Genomic DNA, 16,365 nt, shown 5'->3' on the forward strand with positions numbered 1-16,365 from the left:
CACAAAATTTCGTATTACTGAAAATTTATTACCGGGACCGTGATGTAGGGGTAAGCGTGGTTGCCTCTCACCCAGTCGTCCTGGGTTTGATCCCAGAAGGTCCCGGTGGCAAATTTTGAGACGAGTTTGTCTGATCACGCCTTCCGTCGGACGGGAAGTAAATGTTGGCCCCGGACTAACCTAAAAAGGTTAGGTCGTTAGCTCAGTCCAGGTGTAGGAGTCGTCTCCCTGGGTCCTGTCCTGGTGGAGTCGCTGGTAGGCAGTTGGACCAACAATCCAAAGGTCGTCAGTTCGAATCCCGGGGTGGATGGAAGCTTAGGTGTAAAAAGAGGTTTGCAATTGCCTCAACAATCAAGCCTTCGGACACCTAGTTTCGAGTAGGAATCTCGCAATCGAGAACGCCAAGGCAATGCTGTAGAGCGAATAATTTGATTTGATTTTTTTTTTTAAATTTATCAAATCCGCCAAAAAAGTTTCATGAAGATATTTCACGATTAAACTGAGTTACAGACGATTTAGGCTCAACATTTTTCCATGCGCAAAGCCAACTGTCAAACTTTCTGAGCGTTTTTTTCTCGAAACACCGAGTTGATTTACGGGTGCTCGAGATATCGTGGATAAACCGAAATGGCTGAAATTTGGGGTGAAGACTCTCAAGACATATCCCGTATGCATGAAGAAGCCCGATTCTTAAATTTTGCTTTTTTAAAAAATACAAAAATCAAAATCTGTCGCTTTTTTTTGAAAAACACAAAACTATTTTTATTTTTTTTAAATAAACTTTTTGAAAATCGGCCTTCGTCATGCACACGGGATCGGTAAAACGAGTCTTCACCAGAATTTTGAACAAATTAAATCAAGGCAGTGCTGAAACATTATGGCACCTCTCACACTTTTATTAAACTGCTAACTTCAAATAGCTATATCTTGGCAATGATACATCCAAATGTCTTCAAATTTGTTTTGCTAATTGAGGAAAATGTCTTTTTAATGCCCTGAAAATAGATTTAAACAAAATTAAAGTGTGTGCTCGTACCAATCTATGACATTTTTCCGATTTACATGTATGTAACCCCTTGACTGATTTTGTTTTTTTTTTTTATCCGAGATGGTGGCCAAAATGGCCTATATAAAAAATATTGAGAAAATGCATTTAATATGCTTACTGCCAATAAACTAAAATTCGACTAAAATGAGTTTGCTGAACTCGAATTTGATGTTGAATGTAAGAAAATGAAAAAATCACAAAAAAAAACCGATTATCAAACTTTTGATTTAAAGCTATGCAAACATGAAATATGGGAATATCTTTTTTTTAGTTTTCAATTCGACCAAAAATCTAAAAAGTTTGTTTGAGAACTGACGTTAAATCGTCTCAGCTTTCCATTGAAATTTCCAATTATCCGGTCTAGCATTTGAAACATTCTGTCACCTTAATTTAATAAACAACATTCGAATGCTCTTCAATATCCTTCCAAAAATATTTTTATGAAACTTCTCAAAGTCAAAAGATGACAATTTTGTTAAAATGCCTGGGGTTGATGGCGCTAATTTTGGTTTACTAATATGTGATTTAAATCGTATAATTTGAAATAAAATTAATTAAATTTTAAATTCAGCATTTCTCATGATTACCAGCAAATTAAAACTGGAAGTGGATTTTGATCACTGGAAGTTTGATTTATTGATTTGTTGAAATGTAGTTGCATGGCATTTTTTATTTGACTCAATTCTACTAATGTTTTTTAATGTAATAAAAAAATATTTAATATAAACTAAACCAACTGCTACAACAGAATTTAATTTCTCACTGTTTTCCCTTCTGGCATCCATGCCCATACGAGTAACCTCTTTGCTATAATCCACGAACGCGCGTCGCACACATCCATGCGCTTCCCGAATCGTTCCACGAGGTCGGGAAGTATAAAAGCGTCCGCTCGTGCGTCCCGAGCGCTGTATTCCAGTTCGAACGGTGGTTCAGTGCGCACGTCGTGGTCTCTCCGTCACACACATCAGTTTTTTCTTTGCGGTTTGAGTTTCGACCTCACACACATCCCCTCTCTACAATGGCAGCCTGGGTTGGCAAGAAGTACAAGATGGACAAGTCCGAGGGATTCGACGACTACATGAAGGCTCTGGGTAAGTAGGCGTTGGCCAAGTACGCCGAGTACCTCTTGGGAAGTTTCAATTGAACAGAGGAAACGTGACTACTAGATCGGTGCAATTAATCAATTACCCGCGTTGGGTATTGCGCATTCCTTTGAAAAGGAAGAGGTGGAGGGAGTGAGTTCAAAGTTTAGTTGGAATAGTCGATTCCGGTACGGCCGGATGTTCTCTCTACACCGGCATACCGCATCGTACGATACTCGGCAGATTGCGTTGCGTTTGCGCCAAAAAGCCGGCCGGTTTTCTTCCGAATCTCTCTCTCTCTTTCATCTTCTGTTCATCCCATCGCACGGGACTTTCCACTGCATTCTTCGCGTCACGTTTTGCGATGGTATTGTTCGCGCCGGTACCACTACACCAGTGAAGACCGGTGAAGAACGCTGGAAGCAGAACACATTTTTTGCTAAAATTGGATAAACTCTTTGGGTGAAAAGAACAACCAAAAAAAAAAAAAGAAGTGTCGTAACGCTCGAGATCGAATTAGAGTAGAAATCCGCAATAGTCCGACCCCTTTTGTTTCAAATTGGACTTTGTCATGCGAATCTCACTGGAATCACGCACGGCCGGGAACATGTCAAGGGCTTCACCAGAAGTAGTGGCGACGGCGCCTTGGGAAGCTCTGCTGGAAAGAGAGACCGAATGGGTCGTTGAACCTCTGCGACGCAAACCTGCCAACCGCACGAGTGTTGAGAGTGTCGAAGTTACCGGACACCGGACGGTATAGCATGCCATGACCAAGTTGGGAGAATAAGCTTGACAATTGCTGCTGTGCCAAGTGCGAAGCATGACCTTAAGTGAAATGTGGGTGAGCTTGACATGCGGACGTCTGTTGACAGGTTACCCTACGGAAACGTCCGTCGGTGGACTGTCTGCGGTGTCCGGTAGTGGGCATAATTTAAATTTACTTTTCATTTTACACCTCTACGAGAATGTTGGGTACGGTGGAATCGTTTTGGTGCTAGAAAAGAATGTTACACATTTTAAGAACTTGTCAGCTTTGGCGTGTGCGTCAACTGAGTCAATTTCATGTTGAACATCAAAAACATCTAAAACCTTTTACTACAAAAGATTTTTCCATTGGAATTCAATCAATCAATAACATAACCTAGAATTTCTACAAACTTGATTTTTAAATATATTTTACCGAACTTGTTTCACAGTGCAATTCCAATGAAAGTTGTAGAAACGTTTGTGCAACACATCAAACCCGCCTCCTAAATTACGCAAAATTTCTCGCTAGAATCGAGTTTGGGGCGTGTGCTATCATCTGCACGCTGCAGTCATTACTTTTCAGTCCCAAAGAGAGGGAATTGTTTTAATGGAGCTCCGTGACGGACGTGAGCCCAATTTAAAGCGTTGTTGGCGTAAACGTAGATGGATGGTTTTGATAAAAACAGTAATGGAACGTTTAATGCTGCGTTTTTATTGTACGTTTGTTGAATATTTTTCCGATCTCTGTTTATTAAGCTGGTACATCTGGATGCTTTGTTTGGATTGTTTGAAAATCTTGGCAGATATGCCAAAAAAAATTGCAACAGATATAAAATGTGGTGTGCTATTATTCTACCAACCTATCACATTGTAATTGTGACTTTGCCAATGTTTTAAAATAACATTTTTTCATGGTTCAACTTAGACTATTTTTTAATGAAATTTATGTTATCTTAAGTGTTAAAAAGTAAGTAAAAAGCTTAAATGTTATTTCAGATTCGGTTTGGAATTTAAATTTTCTACAGGAAGTAAATATGGAAACACATTTTAAGTCGAACTTTTCATAAGGCATATCGATTTATCCGTGTCATTGCAACGGAGTGAGAAATAGCGAAATTTCGACCCTTTTTGGCTTATTAACAAATTTTAACTCATGTTTAAGTTATGATAAACATTTGTTATTGTTTATCCAGTAGTGATTTATGACGTGTCGTTTTTGTCATTGGAGAATGTGGCATATGAGACATCTATGTCAAAAAAGGAATAGTTATCCCTTCTGTATTTTTATAATTTTTGAGATATTTGAGCCAATTTGTTTCTTTCAAACTCTGATTTTGTAAAATGAGCAAGAACTCTTTTCCCATTTAACAAAAGTCATGCTTGAACGACTTTATTAATGATATAAAATAAAATAAAAAAAGAGAGATCGAGAAGCACAATCGTTCAAAACTTGAATAAAATCACAAAAAGACTAAAAAACTGCGAATGCAGTGGGACAAGTACACAGAAAAAAAGTTTAATTTTCGAATGTTGAAAATTTGGTGGTTGATTACCTCTTTTTTGAGTAGTATTACTTAAAAAATGTGTAAAAATTTGTACCTGATGAATATTCATCAAAAACTGATGAAAATTCATCATTTTCTGGGAAAAAATATATTTTGTTTTGACACAAAATCTGTCACCATTTCCTGATGAATATTACCATCATTTTTTTCTGTGTACGCATTTATGGAACTGCGTGAGAGAATGCGACAATAAATTATATAAGTGACGAATGCTAATTGTATTTTTTTAAATGGAGAAATGATTACTATTCAGCTCATGGGTTGAATTCCATTTATGAATCTATTAGCGATGTAATCTTACCAATAAATCAATCAACTATGTTAGAATATATTAAAACAAGTTGAGATTAAAAAACTCAATGGCTCAAAGGTTAAAACTTCTGCTTCACACGCAAAAGGTCAGGCATCGAATCCCGGAGAATTGAACTAAATGAGCAATTACACTACCGCAAACAAACAAACAAACTCGCACTTTTTCGCGTTTGACAGCTTGCCAAACTCGCAAACTTGTATGCAGGCTGACGTTTGTTCAAACAAATCCTGGCAAACTGGCAAACTTTCAAAAAGTGCGAGCTTGTTTGTTTGTAAAAAATTGAATGTAAACAAGCAGCCTACTCCACTCACACATAACGTTACCTGTCAATACAGCAGAAGGGATGGAATGTTTGTTTATATTCATGGTTACTTAATACATTATTTTATTTAAAAGAAATTAAAATTGAAGAAAAAATATTTTTTCAGAATGAAGTTTAAAATGTTAAAACTTCTAGAAAAACTTTAGTAGAGGTCATTTGACCTAAATAAAACAATTTTAACATTTTTAGTCTGTAGCCTGCAAGTAATACAGTATCTATCGAAGTCACCCCAGAATTTGGAATAATAACGATTTTTTTCAAGCATCGTAATCTGGTGCGAATCGGAACTACCTTTTTTTATAATGCCATGAGACAATTATTTGATACAGTATGTAAAAAAAGTATTTACACCCTTTGGGCACTATGCACATTTTGTGATGAAACATGTAACAATTTAAAGTACTACGTTAAGTACTAGTACTACGTTTTGTTCAGAAACTCATGCCGAACATTTTGCTCATGAAAAGATGTTTTCTATAAAAAGTTATATAACAAATACTATTACAAAAATAAAAAAGGTGCAAAAAAAGTTTGTACACCTTTCGAAATATTAACATAAATAATGTTATTTGTTGACAAATCACCATAAATCCAGTCTCCCAACTCCAAATAGGCATCCTTGACTGATTAAAAAAATAATTTGGATTAAATATAAACTTTACTAACTACTTAGTATAAAAGTTTATATAACTCTGGAAATTCTATATAAAACTTATCTAAACTTAATTTTGCAAACTTTCAATTTAACTAAATGTCAATATATTACCATAGAATTGCTAAATAAACATTTTGGAGTAGGAATAACACCGTTTTGGGGGTCTTTGTATCGCTAGAATAGATTTTTCGTTGGAATTTCGTACCATCCTGGAATTACGTCGTCGGAAAATCCGCCGGCATCCCAACCGGTCCACGATTCACAAGTCAACCTATGTGGCATCGGAAAGGGCATAAAATTTCCGATCTTTTGATACCCATACATCCAGGTTTTCTATAAAACCCACGTTGTTAAATACCTGGGCAAAAAGTAAGTTTGATCCACAAGAACAAAAATTACGAAATTCCATACATTTTTGGCAGGTTGCTCAAACGAAACCATAACAACGTTTTTGCTTTGGTATTTAAAAACGTGGGTTTTATAGAAAACCTGGATATGGGTAACAAAAGATCGGAAATTTTATGCCCTTTCTGATGCCACATAGGTTGACTTGTAAATTGTGGACCGGTTCGGATGCCGGCTGATTTTCCGACGACGTAATTCCGGGTTGTTACGAAATTCCAACGAAAAATCTATTCTAGCGATACAAAGACCCCCAAAACGGTGTTATACCCACTCCAAAATGTTTATTTAGCAATTCTATGGTAATATATTGACATTTAGTTAAATTGAAAGTTTGCAAAATTAAGTTTATATAAGTTTAATATAGAATTTCCAGAGTTATATAAACTTTTATACTAAGTAGTTAGTAAAGTTTATATTTAATCCAAATTATTTTTTTAATCAGTCAAGGATGCCTATTTGGAGTTGGGAGACTGGATTTATGGTGATTTGTCAACAAATAACATTATTTATGCAAATTTTTCGCAAGGTGTACAAACTTTTTTTGCACCTTTTTTTTATTTTTGTAGTAGTATTTGTTATATAACTTTTTATAGATTACATCTTTTCATGAGCAAAATGTTCGGCATGAGTTTCTGAACAAAACGTAGTACTAGGTTTCTGTCAAACTTTAAATTGTTACATGTTTCATCACAAAATGTGCATAGTGCCCAAGGGGTTTAAATTTTTTTTTACATACTGTACTGCCGTTCTACGCATAATTGTCCCATGTTCAAAAAAGTGCAACTGAGAAAAACGCGATTGAAATGTTTCGACCGATTTCTGTGTTTCTACGCATAATTGTCCCGTGGGTTCCTATTCGCCCTATGTGTACCTACACTCAAAAATAAAGTTAGCGGTTGAAAGGGTTAAAAGTATCCTTTTAAACGGTAGTCGAGGTTTACCCTTTGCAAAAGGGTACATTTTATCCTTTTAAAAGGGTTAAAACTATCCGTTTGGCGTTACCCTTTCAAAAGGGTAACTTTCTTTACAACAGGTACCACTAGCGCCGCCCTAGTTTCTAAATTCGGTACTTAAATCTGTTTGACGTTTTGGATCGTGCTCGTGCGTGGTGCGTGTTTTTTTAAAGTTTTTTTTAGTTTACCGGTGTTGTTCTAGATTTTGGCCAATTTTGTCCATCTACCACCATTCCGTCGTAGAAGACTGTGACATCCGCACACAGGGGGCATCGAAAATCGCTTGCAATCAAGTTTGTTTTGGTCGGTTTTGGCCGATTACGTCGTGATCGCGAGTGCATGGTTTAAACCGAACAGCGCAATACTCAAAGCATGTGATTTACTGAGGATTACTTTTTATTTTGAACTGTAAATATTAATTTAAAACAATAAAAAAACTTTTTCCTGATAAAATCTAATGTTTAAAGAAATTATGAAAAATTACAATAGATGGCAGCACTGTTTCAACAAAAAAAAAATTGACTCATAGATGTCGCTAGTAAGCGCGCCGCTCCATGACCAGTATCCTTTTAAAGGGTACTGGGCCAGTACCCTTTTGAAGGGTTTCGCCCTCGTACCCTTTCAAAAGGGTGACGACGGGTAAACTTGAAAAAAGGATAGAAAGTACCCTTTTAAGGGTTATTCTGATTTTGAGTGTAATCACCCCAGTTAGCAGTTTATCACCCTTTTTGTGATCCTCTTGCTATACAACAGGTAAACAAGGCATAATGCTTAGTAAAACTAATGATTCCGTGTAAGAAAATACTTGGTGGGACAATTATGCGTAGAAGTTCAACGATGGGACAATCAGACTTGGTGTTGTTTTTGATGAGTTTCCGAACAAAGTATCAGATTTTATGTGGTTTTCTTAAAGTACACATCAGACTAAACTTAAAAATGGCTTAAAGTCAAAATCGTCAAAAACTGACATGGGACAATTATGCGTAGAACGGCAGTGTAAGTAATTTAAAATCCTGTCAATGTCACCCCGGTTTGAGTACACGATTTCACGTTTGGGTGGCGTTGATGTATAACATCGGCCGAGATTGAGATAAGCTGCATTAGCATAATCGAAGTCTGATTCAAATTAAACATTTTCATAATGTCGCTGCCGACCAGAGCGTATTAGATTATACTACAAGCCTCGTCGTAAATGTTATTTTTGAGTGATTTTAGCATTCTTTTGAAGCAAAACCTAACAAATTTAGAAAAATGTTTAAAAAAAACAGACATTTGTAAAACAATGGTTTGAAAATTAACACTGAAATTACAAATTTCTGAAATAAACCAGATTTTTTTTAATGAAAATAACGATAACAAATGTACATAATAAATGCAATCGATTGAGTCACGGCACTAAAAGACCTGCCAGTTGCTGCTGCTGCTGCACCAGGAAAGCCGGAAATTGCAGCAGAATGAGGCGGAAATGCTCCATTATAAAGTTAGTTAAGTGCGTAAGACGACCGGCCCAGACAAGTAAGTCGTCGAACCGGTGTGATGCACTCACTGTCCTCACTTTGATATGAGTAGGAGGGGGAGCTCTAATTTGCACTTTCACTTTCAGTTATCGTAATAAACCCCGCCGGGAAGTCTCCGTCGACATCTTTCATTTTTTTTATTGTCAAGTGGTCACTTCCCAGGCCCATTCCGGCCTCTCCGAATGACAATTGATCAATTGTAATAAATTAATCGAATTCTATTCGGCGGGTCCTGCTCCTCTCCGGACACCCGAGAGAACGTGGATTATAATGGATTCTTGATTCAATTACCACCAGCACCACGTTGTCCGTCACGGAATGAGAGACCATTCCAGGGTAGCAAGCACGGCAAGCAAAGTCAACTGCTTTATACCGCTAATCAAATTAACCTTTCAATCCTCCGAGGGGGCCAACCCAAGCCGCTGAACTTGGAGCATGTCCAGGCGGTACAGTTAAACCCCGATCGCTTGACAACTGTTCAGTCTGCGAAAAACTAACAATCCTTTTGTCCAACTATCGAGGTTTGACAATGTGTGGAATCCGGGCGTGAAATCGGACCTAATCTGAGACCGGAGCGACAATTAGGCCCGTTCTGAATAATGCATTGTTGTGCTGGACAAGTGGGTTGATAAATGGTTCCCCCGGGCAGACGATGCTCTGGACCAAAGTGGGTTTGACAAAAGGTTATGGGAAAGTTCACGCGTGATTGAATCATAATAACTTAAAATGAAGCAAATTGGCGCGAGAGTTGTCTGTCGGTGTGAACTGGATTTGGAGTGTCAATGGGTTAATTAAAGTATGACATGTTTGGGCAGAATTTGACAAGAAAGAGATTTCAGGTGGATTGTTTTCTTTATTGGGCTACGATAAGGTAGTTCCAGCTTTCAAAATGCCCCAGAAATGGATTATTTATTGAAAAAGTTTCCAGAAGTTATTCGAGTGAGTCATAGAAAAGTTGATTGCTCACACCTGAGCAAGATTGCCCTCGCAGCGATGTCGTTCAAATCAACCAAAGTGCACAGCAAATCGATTCCGTGTCGACACTATCGACACCCAACCAAAGGTCGACTAGCACGAGAGTGGTATTTTGTTTACTGGTAATTCCAACCCTGCCTTTAATGCCAGCCAGGCGTGGATTAAAGTTTACACCAAGTCGGTTGGCGTTTTCAAGTGAAAAAAGAACTCCGATATCAATGGATTAATCATAAATCAGCCAACTAACACCCCTTTTGTTTGTTTGTTTTATTTTCGGGCTGGCTCAAAGTGTACAGCTGATAAGTGGCTGGCTTGGGTTTGCCTCAACGGTAGCTTAAACCTGAGCTGAGGTAATCGGGCTTACTCGGTGGTGTACTTATGGATTGATAAGGGCCTTCTTATCAGGCCAACGGGTGACCATTATCAATTATGTAACGCAAACTTGATAAGGAGCCAGCAGCAAGCGTGACATGAGGTTAAATCTGTTTTATGGCAACTTCTGCAAAATTGATATCCGGTGTGGCGATAGTGGGCACGTGGCGCTCGTTGTGGATATATTTTTGGGGTGTTACCAAATAAACGCACGTGAATTTTTGGTTTTATTGAGTTCAAGACGCCACTTTATACAGCTTTAAATGCCTCACCTTTTGATCCTTCACAGATCCACAAAATTTGATTTCAATACTGATTGGGATTTTTTTAACATTTTAACCTTCTGATTTTTTTTGGATTTTTTTTTTCCTGATTCGTATTTTACGAGTTCCTTTAAAGACCAATCCAATACCCGCTGGCCGGCAGCGAAATTATGAAAAAGTATAGTTTGCATCAGACTACGGTTATGATACAGCTCATCTCAGTCCAGGTCTGTGATAGCCCTCACTCTTCTTCCAATGACCCATTTAAAAATGGCAACCTGGCGGCCAAATTCCGAAGTAACTGGGCATTGTCTGACCCCGCCTACACAAAGAAGCAAGCTCCCGAAGAAACCTCTCAGGGTTGTAACAATATCAGCGACTACAATTATCATGCCCAAAATCTCATCACTCTTTCACTGCCCTTTTTTCCAGCGCGAGATTCTCAGCAACATGAATTGCCTGAGAAAACAAAAGAATCTTCGGAGAGTGTGGGTGAACAATGAAAACGGAAAGAGTGACAGAAATGGATCTTGCTGGCAATCACAAAATAAAGAACTCACAAGCGAAAGTGACGGTAGCTATACTGTCTGATATTTTGATGCAGGAATCATCTAATGATAGTTTATTCTATCACTCATTTAAAACACAGCTCGCTCTATATTTAGACTTTCGATCCCTTTAGGCAAATCTGCAGATTTGGCAAATTTCTACCAATTAACGTGAAGACTTCCATCATTGTCATGATTTTTCGTTCAAAGATGTAAATTTTGCGTCGCTTTCAATATTTTGACAAAATTCCTTCAACAAGTTGTTTGGTAACGATTATCCCATTCCTTGTAAAGTTATGGAAATCGTCATTAATCAATGATTGCGAACTTGGGCGTCAATGATTGTTCCACAAAATTATATAAATTTTGAAACACATTTGATTTAGAGCAAAAATTCCTTCTGTGGCTCAAGAAGGCAGCAACAGGCACTTGTTGATTCATGTTGGTGCAGATATTCGTTGAATTGAAATGTAATGAAGTAATGATCAATTTTCTTCGAAAATGATCAACGGCTTCACCTTAAAAAACTTATTTTTCAAAACTTTAAGGGCAAACTTGCTTGCACTTCTTATTAAGCTTTTTATTACTGAATTTCAGATTAAAACGCCTTTAAGGTGAAGCCGTTGATCATTTTCGAAGAAAATTGATCATCACTATAACATATTCTGTATTAAATTCAATTTAACGAATTTCTGCACCAAAATGAATCAGCATGTGCCGGTTGTTGCCTTCTTGAAGCCACTGAAGGAATTTTTGATCTAAAGCAATTGTGTTTCGTCTGCCTGTGTGGATCAATCGGACCGCGCACTGGACTCACAATCCAGAAGTCGCCGGTTCGAATCCCGGAGCGGACGCAAAAAATTTTAAGTGTAAATATAGGTATTCGGTGCCCTTTCCCCGTGCTCATACCTTCACACTTGGGAGACCCGGGAGGCGGAGTCTTGTCGCAAAAAGAACGATACACGCCTGTGGATCCGTTGACGAAACCGCAAGGTTTAAGAGGGCCACATTATAAGGTGTTACGTCGATTCCGTTTTTTTTTTTTTCGTGTTTCAAAATTTATATAATTTTGTGGTACAATCATTAACGTCCTGGTTGGCAATCATTGACGATTTCCATAACTTTACAAGGAATGGGATAATCGTTACCAAAAGGAATCAGCATGTGTAGGGCACTATTCTAAACAACTTGTTGAAGGAATTTTGTCAAAATATTGAAAGCGACGCAAAATTTATATCTTTGAACGAAAAATCATTACAATGATGGAAGCAGAGTCTCGGCCCGAAACTTCAAACACGAACAAAAGCAGCGAATCGAAGATTGGCAATGACGTTTTGGAATTTTGACAGTTTGGAACGCATGAATTACCCCATTATCGGTTTCCTGCACGGGTGATGTGGAAATTGTTGCACATGTTAAATTTCACAATTTAAACACGAATCTACAGCGAATCGATGTGGAAACTAAAGATACACTAAAGGCACGATGATTTGCTGTGCAATTTTGATCAGAATCGCGATAAAAGAGGTTAAAATTGAAAAATAATAATAAAGCAAATTCTGGTCTAGAATTTAACAAAATGTTGTTTGTTTTGTTATTGCAAAATAATTAAAGATTTTTTTTTACAAAAAAGTAAATTTTTCGGTTCGTCCACAATCAATCTTATGTTTGTAAACAAACGACGCCATATTGCCAATGTTGTTCGGTAGCTCATATCAGGCCATCGCCGGGGCCCTGGATGGAAGTCTTCACGTTAAGAAGCTGTAATTTAACGTCAAAGTGTCTTATATGTCAACCACGGACGAACGGACATGACACGGGGTTTCAAAAAGTGAAGCAGGCTTTCTTTTACTTCTTATTGGCGAAAACCTGCGCAAGCGAGATCGCTTATGTCAAAATTTTCGCGCCACGTGGTTTAAAACGTAAACAAAGCCAGCTGCTGATGCAAACTCATGGGCACTTTTTGAAATGGTCGTATGAATTTATATTAAAAATACAATTTTTATCAATTTTCCGCCAATTTTAGAATCGTTGATAAATTACATAGAATCATATAAACAAACTTAATGCCAAATAACTGTTTCTAGTACCATACTAATGCTTAATCTTTTAATTAATTAGTGTATAAGACATTTTGAGAAATCATACGTAATCGCTAGAGATCCTAAATAGGGACTGGACGAAGTGAATTTGACGTACCCAAACAGACGCGAGTTTGACGTATCCAAACGAGCATTTGCCTTTACGCCCAGCAAAACTTTTCAGTGTTGCCAAGCTCAAAACATACGTTGCCAGATCAATTTAGCAAGCTTAGACCAGTCTCCCTATTTAGGGTCTCTAGTAATCGCACGATGCTACTTCGACAACTTGAATGTAGATGGCGCAAATGATAGTTTGTTTCAGAAATTTGAAAAAAAAATGTTCCTGGTGTCATGTCCGTTCGTCCGTGTGTTTAGGTTTAGGTGCCCAATGCACAGTGGTCCAGATCGCAAAATTAAGTGGAGCATGGATTTTCTGAAAAAATGTGAAGTTTTGGAGCGTTGTTGTCTTCATAAGAGTTGTTGTTCATGAAAAGGAGCAACTTTTGGTTTGGTTGAAAATTAGGGTGGATCACAATTAGGGTGATTTTGAAATTCTAACTTTTCAGGAATATTTTTGGATTTTTTTTTGTCTTCTAGAAACATGGACATTTTAAGTGTCAAAGGTGATCTGGCCACCATCCAGAATGACTCAATATGTTCAATTTGTAACTTAAGCCGATATGTATACGGGAACATCCAGAAGTATTTTTTAAGAAGTTAATTTTTCGAGTAATTTTATTTCGTTTCCTCAGTGTGGATGGCTAAGAACAGCCTTTCGAAATAGGTTATTCTTGATAGTACTTATTCAGTACTTCAATAAAAATCGATGATTCAGCAATGGCACAGCGAAACCGTTGAATGCACCACAACAAATCAAACCGACAAGTTCCGTCTGGGCCTGACCTTCAATCCCTACATTTCTTCGCAAACTGCACATTCTTATCAGCAACAAATAATCGTTGGGAAAGTTCAAATTCCCCCACGCGCTCTTGATAAGTGTGTCTGACTTTCAACTAACAAGAAACGTTTCATCCCTCTCTTCTCTCTTATCAACCAGGTGTCGGCATGGTGCTGCGCAAGCTGGGCAACAGCATCAACCCGACGGTCGAGCTGGTCAAGGAGGGCGATGAGTACACGTTCAACACGATGTCCACCTTCAAGAACACCACGATCAAGTTCAAGCTGGGCGAGGAATTCGACGAGGAAACCGTCGACGGGCGCAAGGTCAAGTCCGTGTGCACCTTCGAGGGCGACAACAAGCTGGTGCACGAGCAGAAGGGCGACAAACCGACCACCATCATCCGGGAGTTTACCGCGAGCGACCTGACCGCCACCATGACCGCTGGAAGTGCCAAGTGCGTCCGACACTACGTCGCTTGCTAAACAAACAAACCTAAACTGGAACGGGGATCATCGATCATCACACCCATCTCCCCCCCTTCTTCGATGCAGCACACTTTGTCCGCAGAGCCTTCCCTAGTCATCATTCCACGAGGACCAAATTCCGCCGGCAACGGAACAACGGGAACTTCAACATCACAGCATGTCGCAGAACACAAACTAGCGAACTTTATTCCATACTCTTACGACATCTTATTTTGTTTTGGACTGTTTTGTTAAATCCTTCAAAATATTTTTTTTCTTCGCTACAAATTGCATTGTTGAGACACAAAAAAGAAACACGAAATATCTGTTTTTGGGATATTACAATCTTGCATTTAAAGCTACAGAAAGCACAACTTCTGTAAACATTGAGCGAAAACTGAACCAAGTAAAGTTGAATTTGATGTGTAACCTCTAAACATCGTTTTTTTTGTTTTTTTTTTTACTTTGAAACCCCCTTTTATTTTCCCGTTTCTCTATGTTGAATCCTCAAATTTAGGATCTAAGGCTACCAAACACTGCATACAATCGTACAAAGCCAGTAATGTGGCCATTCCGCAAACCCTAGTATTGTATCGAATAAAGGTAATTGAGCAAGGCGGAGTTGTCTTTTAGTCCGTTTTAGTTACTCTCTTTTTTACACCAACCAACAATTATTGTGCACACGCTTTCAGTTCATGGGCAATGTGTGCAAACAAAGCGAATTAAACAATTTGGTGCTGACAAGGAAATTCACAAAAAATCATCAACAAATTGATTTTCTTGGAAAAGTTCGGGAGCGATTTTCTTTTGCTTGATTTGCATCCTCTCTCATTCTTGTGTGAAGAAAGCTCGCAAGCGAAAATGATTTTTTTGCAATTTTTCCATCCCTGGTCAATACTAAGATATTTTCAAACCTTATGATTGCAAAACAACTGGACAGTCTAAGTCTAATGCATTTTAAAATGCTTTTTTCTTTCAAATGTTAAAACTTTGGCCTGTAATTTTTTTTTTTGCCTCCCCCTCAACTTTGGTCAGAGTCGAAGGACAAAAACTTCTAAAAATATCTGCAACGGCCTTATTGGATTAAAAAAAAAATCTAAACATTGTTTTACCAGTCCAAAGTATCTCTGGGCCAAGCAAGTATCTCTGGGCCAAGCTAGGGGCCATGTTTCAGAAAGTTTGCTGATGTAGTTCTCGAGATACACGCAAATTCCAGATAACACAGATATGTGTAAAAAAATTACACAGATTGTAGAACATGTACTAGCTGTCAAAAATGTGTAGTTTTATAACACAGATCTGTGTAAAAAGTTACACAGATTTCCGATCAGCTTTCCTTTCAAATCTGGGTAAAAAAGGAAAAGCAAAGATGGCGTCGCTCTTGCAGCAAATTTTTGTAAGTTTTTCTTCGTGATCAAAATATTAGAAAATTATTAAAATACTTCCATGTTTATAGACTTATCAACAAACTGATCATCATATGCACCGTAAACCCATGGGGAGCAGTGCTCGTATTTGGATTCAAGGTAATGTATCTCATAATTATTTGCTTGGTAATCCTAACCTAACTCAATTTTTATTCAAGTTGTCTCACACACACTGAATTCCTCCGACGTGGTGCTTTTGCGGAAACCTCGGAAGTTCAGAGCCCCGCAACTCGAGCCCGCGCTAACCATTTTCCCAGTTCCGGTTACGAGCGGAGAGTTCCATAGACAGCACTAGTAAACGGACACTGTCAGCTTTTCCGGGCCGGGGTAGTACGCTGAGTGGTCAAATATTTAGTTTATGTTGTCTTATGTATAAAACCCAAAACAAAGATTAATAAATGATATTATAATTTTTACTTGTATTGGCCTGAAAAATCAAAATTAGATTCTGATTTTTTTTTATTTTTACCCGGATTCTGTGCAAAATTTTACCCAGAATCTGTGTAATATCTTACCCAGAATCTGTGTAAAATGTTACACAGATTTGACAGACAACGGTTGTACACAGTTCTGTGTACAAGGCTTTTACACAGATTCTGTGTATTCCAGGTTTTGAGCGATCTGTGTCAAATTTTACACAGATCTGTGTTATTTGGATTTTCGGTGTACAGCCATTTTTAAAATTTATTTCCGACTTTTTGTTAGAAAATTTATAAAAACAATACAA

At 38.0% G+C, this 16,365-nt stretch overlaps 1 protein-coding gene across 1 annotated transcript; it reads left to right on the forward strand.

Annotated features, from left to right (window-relative positions):
- Positions 1 to 1,943: 1,943 nt before the first annotated feature.
- Positions 1,944 to 14,648, forward strand: LOC120424393 (probable fatty acid-binding protein). Its single transcript, XM_039588491.2, has 2 exons — positions 1,944 to 2,139; positions 13,904 to 14,648. Exons 1-2 carry the CDS (start codon positions 2,067 to 2,069, stop codon positions 14,227 to 14,229), a joined length of 399 nt encoding a protein of 132 aa, XP_039444425.1. The 5' UTR covers positions 1,944 to 2,066; the 3' UTR covers positions 14,230 to 14,648.
- The last annotated feature ends 1,717 nt before the right edge of the window (positions 14,649 to 16,365 follow it).

This window comes from Culex pipiens, chromosome 3 (assembly GCF_016801865.2).
Source record: "Culex pipiens pallens isolate TS chromosome 3, TS_CPP_V2, whole genome shotgun sequence".
Lineage (NCBI taxonomy): Eukaryota > Metazoa > Arthropoda > Insecta > Diptera > Culicidae > Culex > Culex pipiens.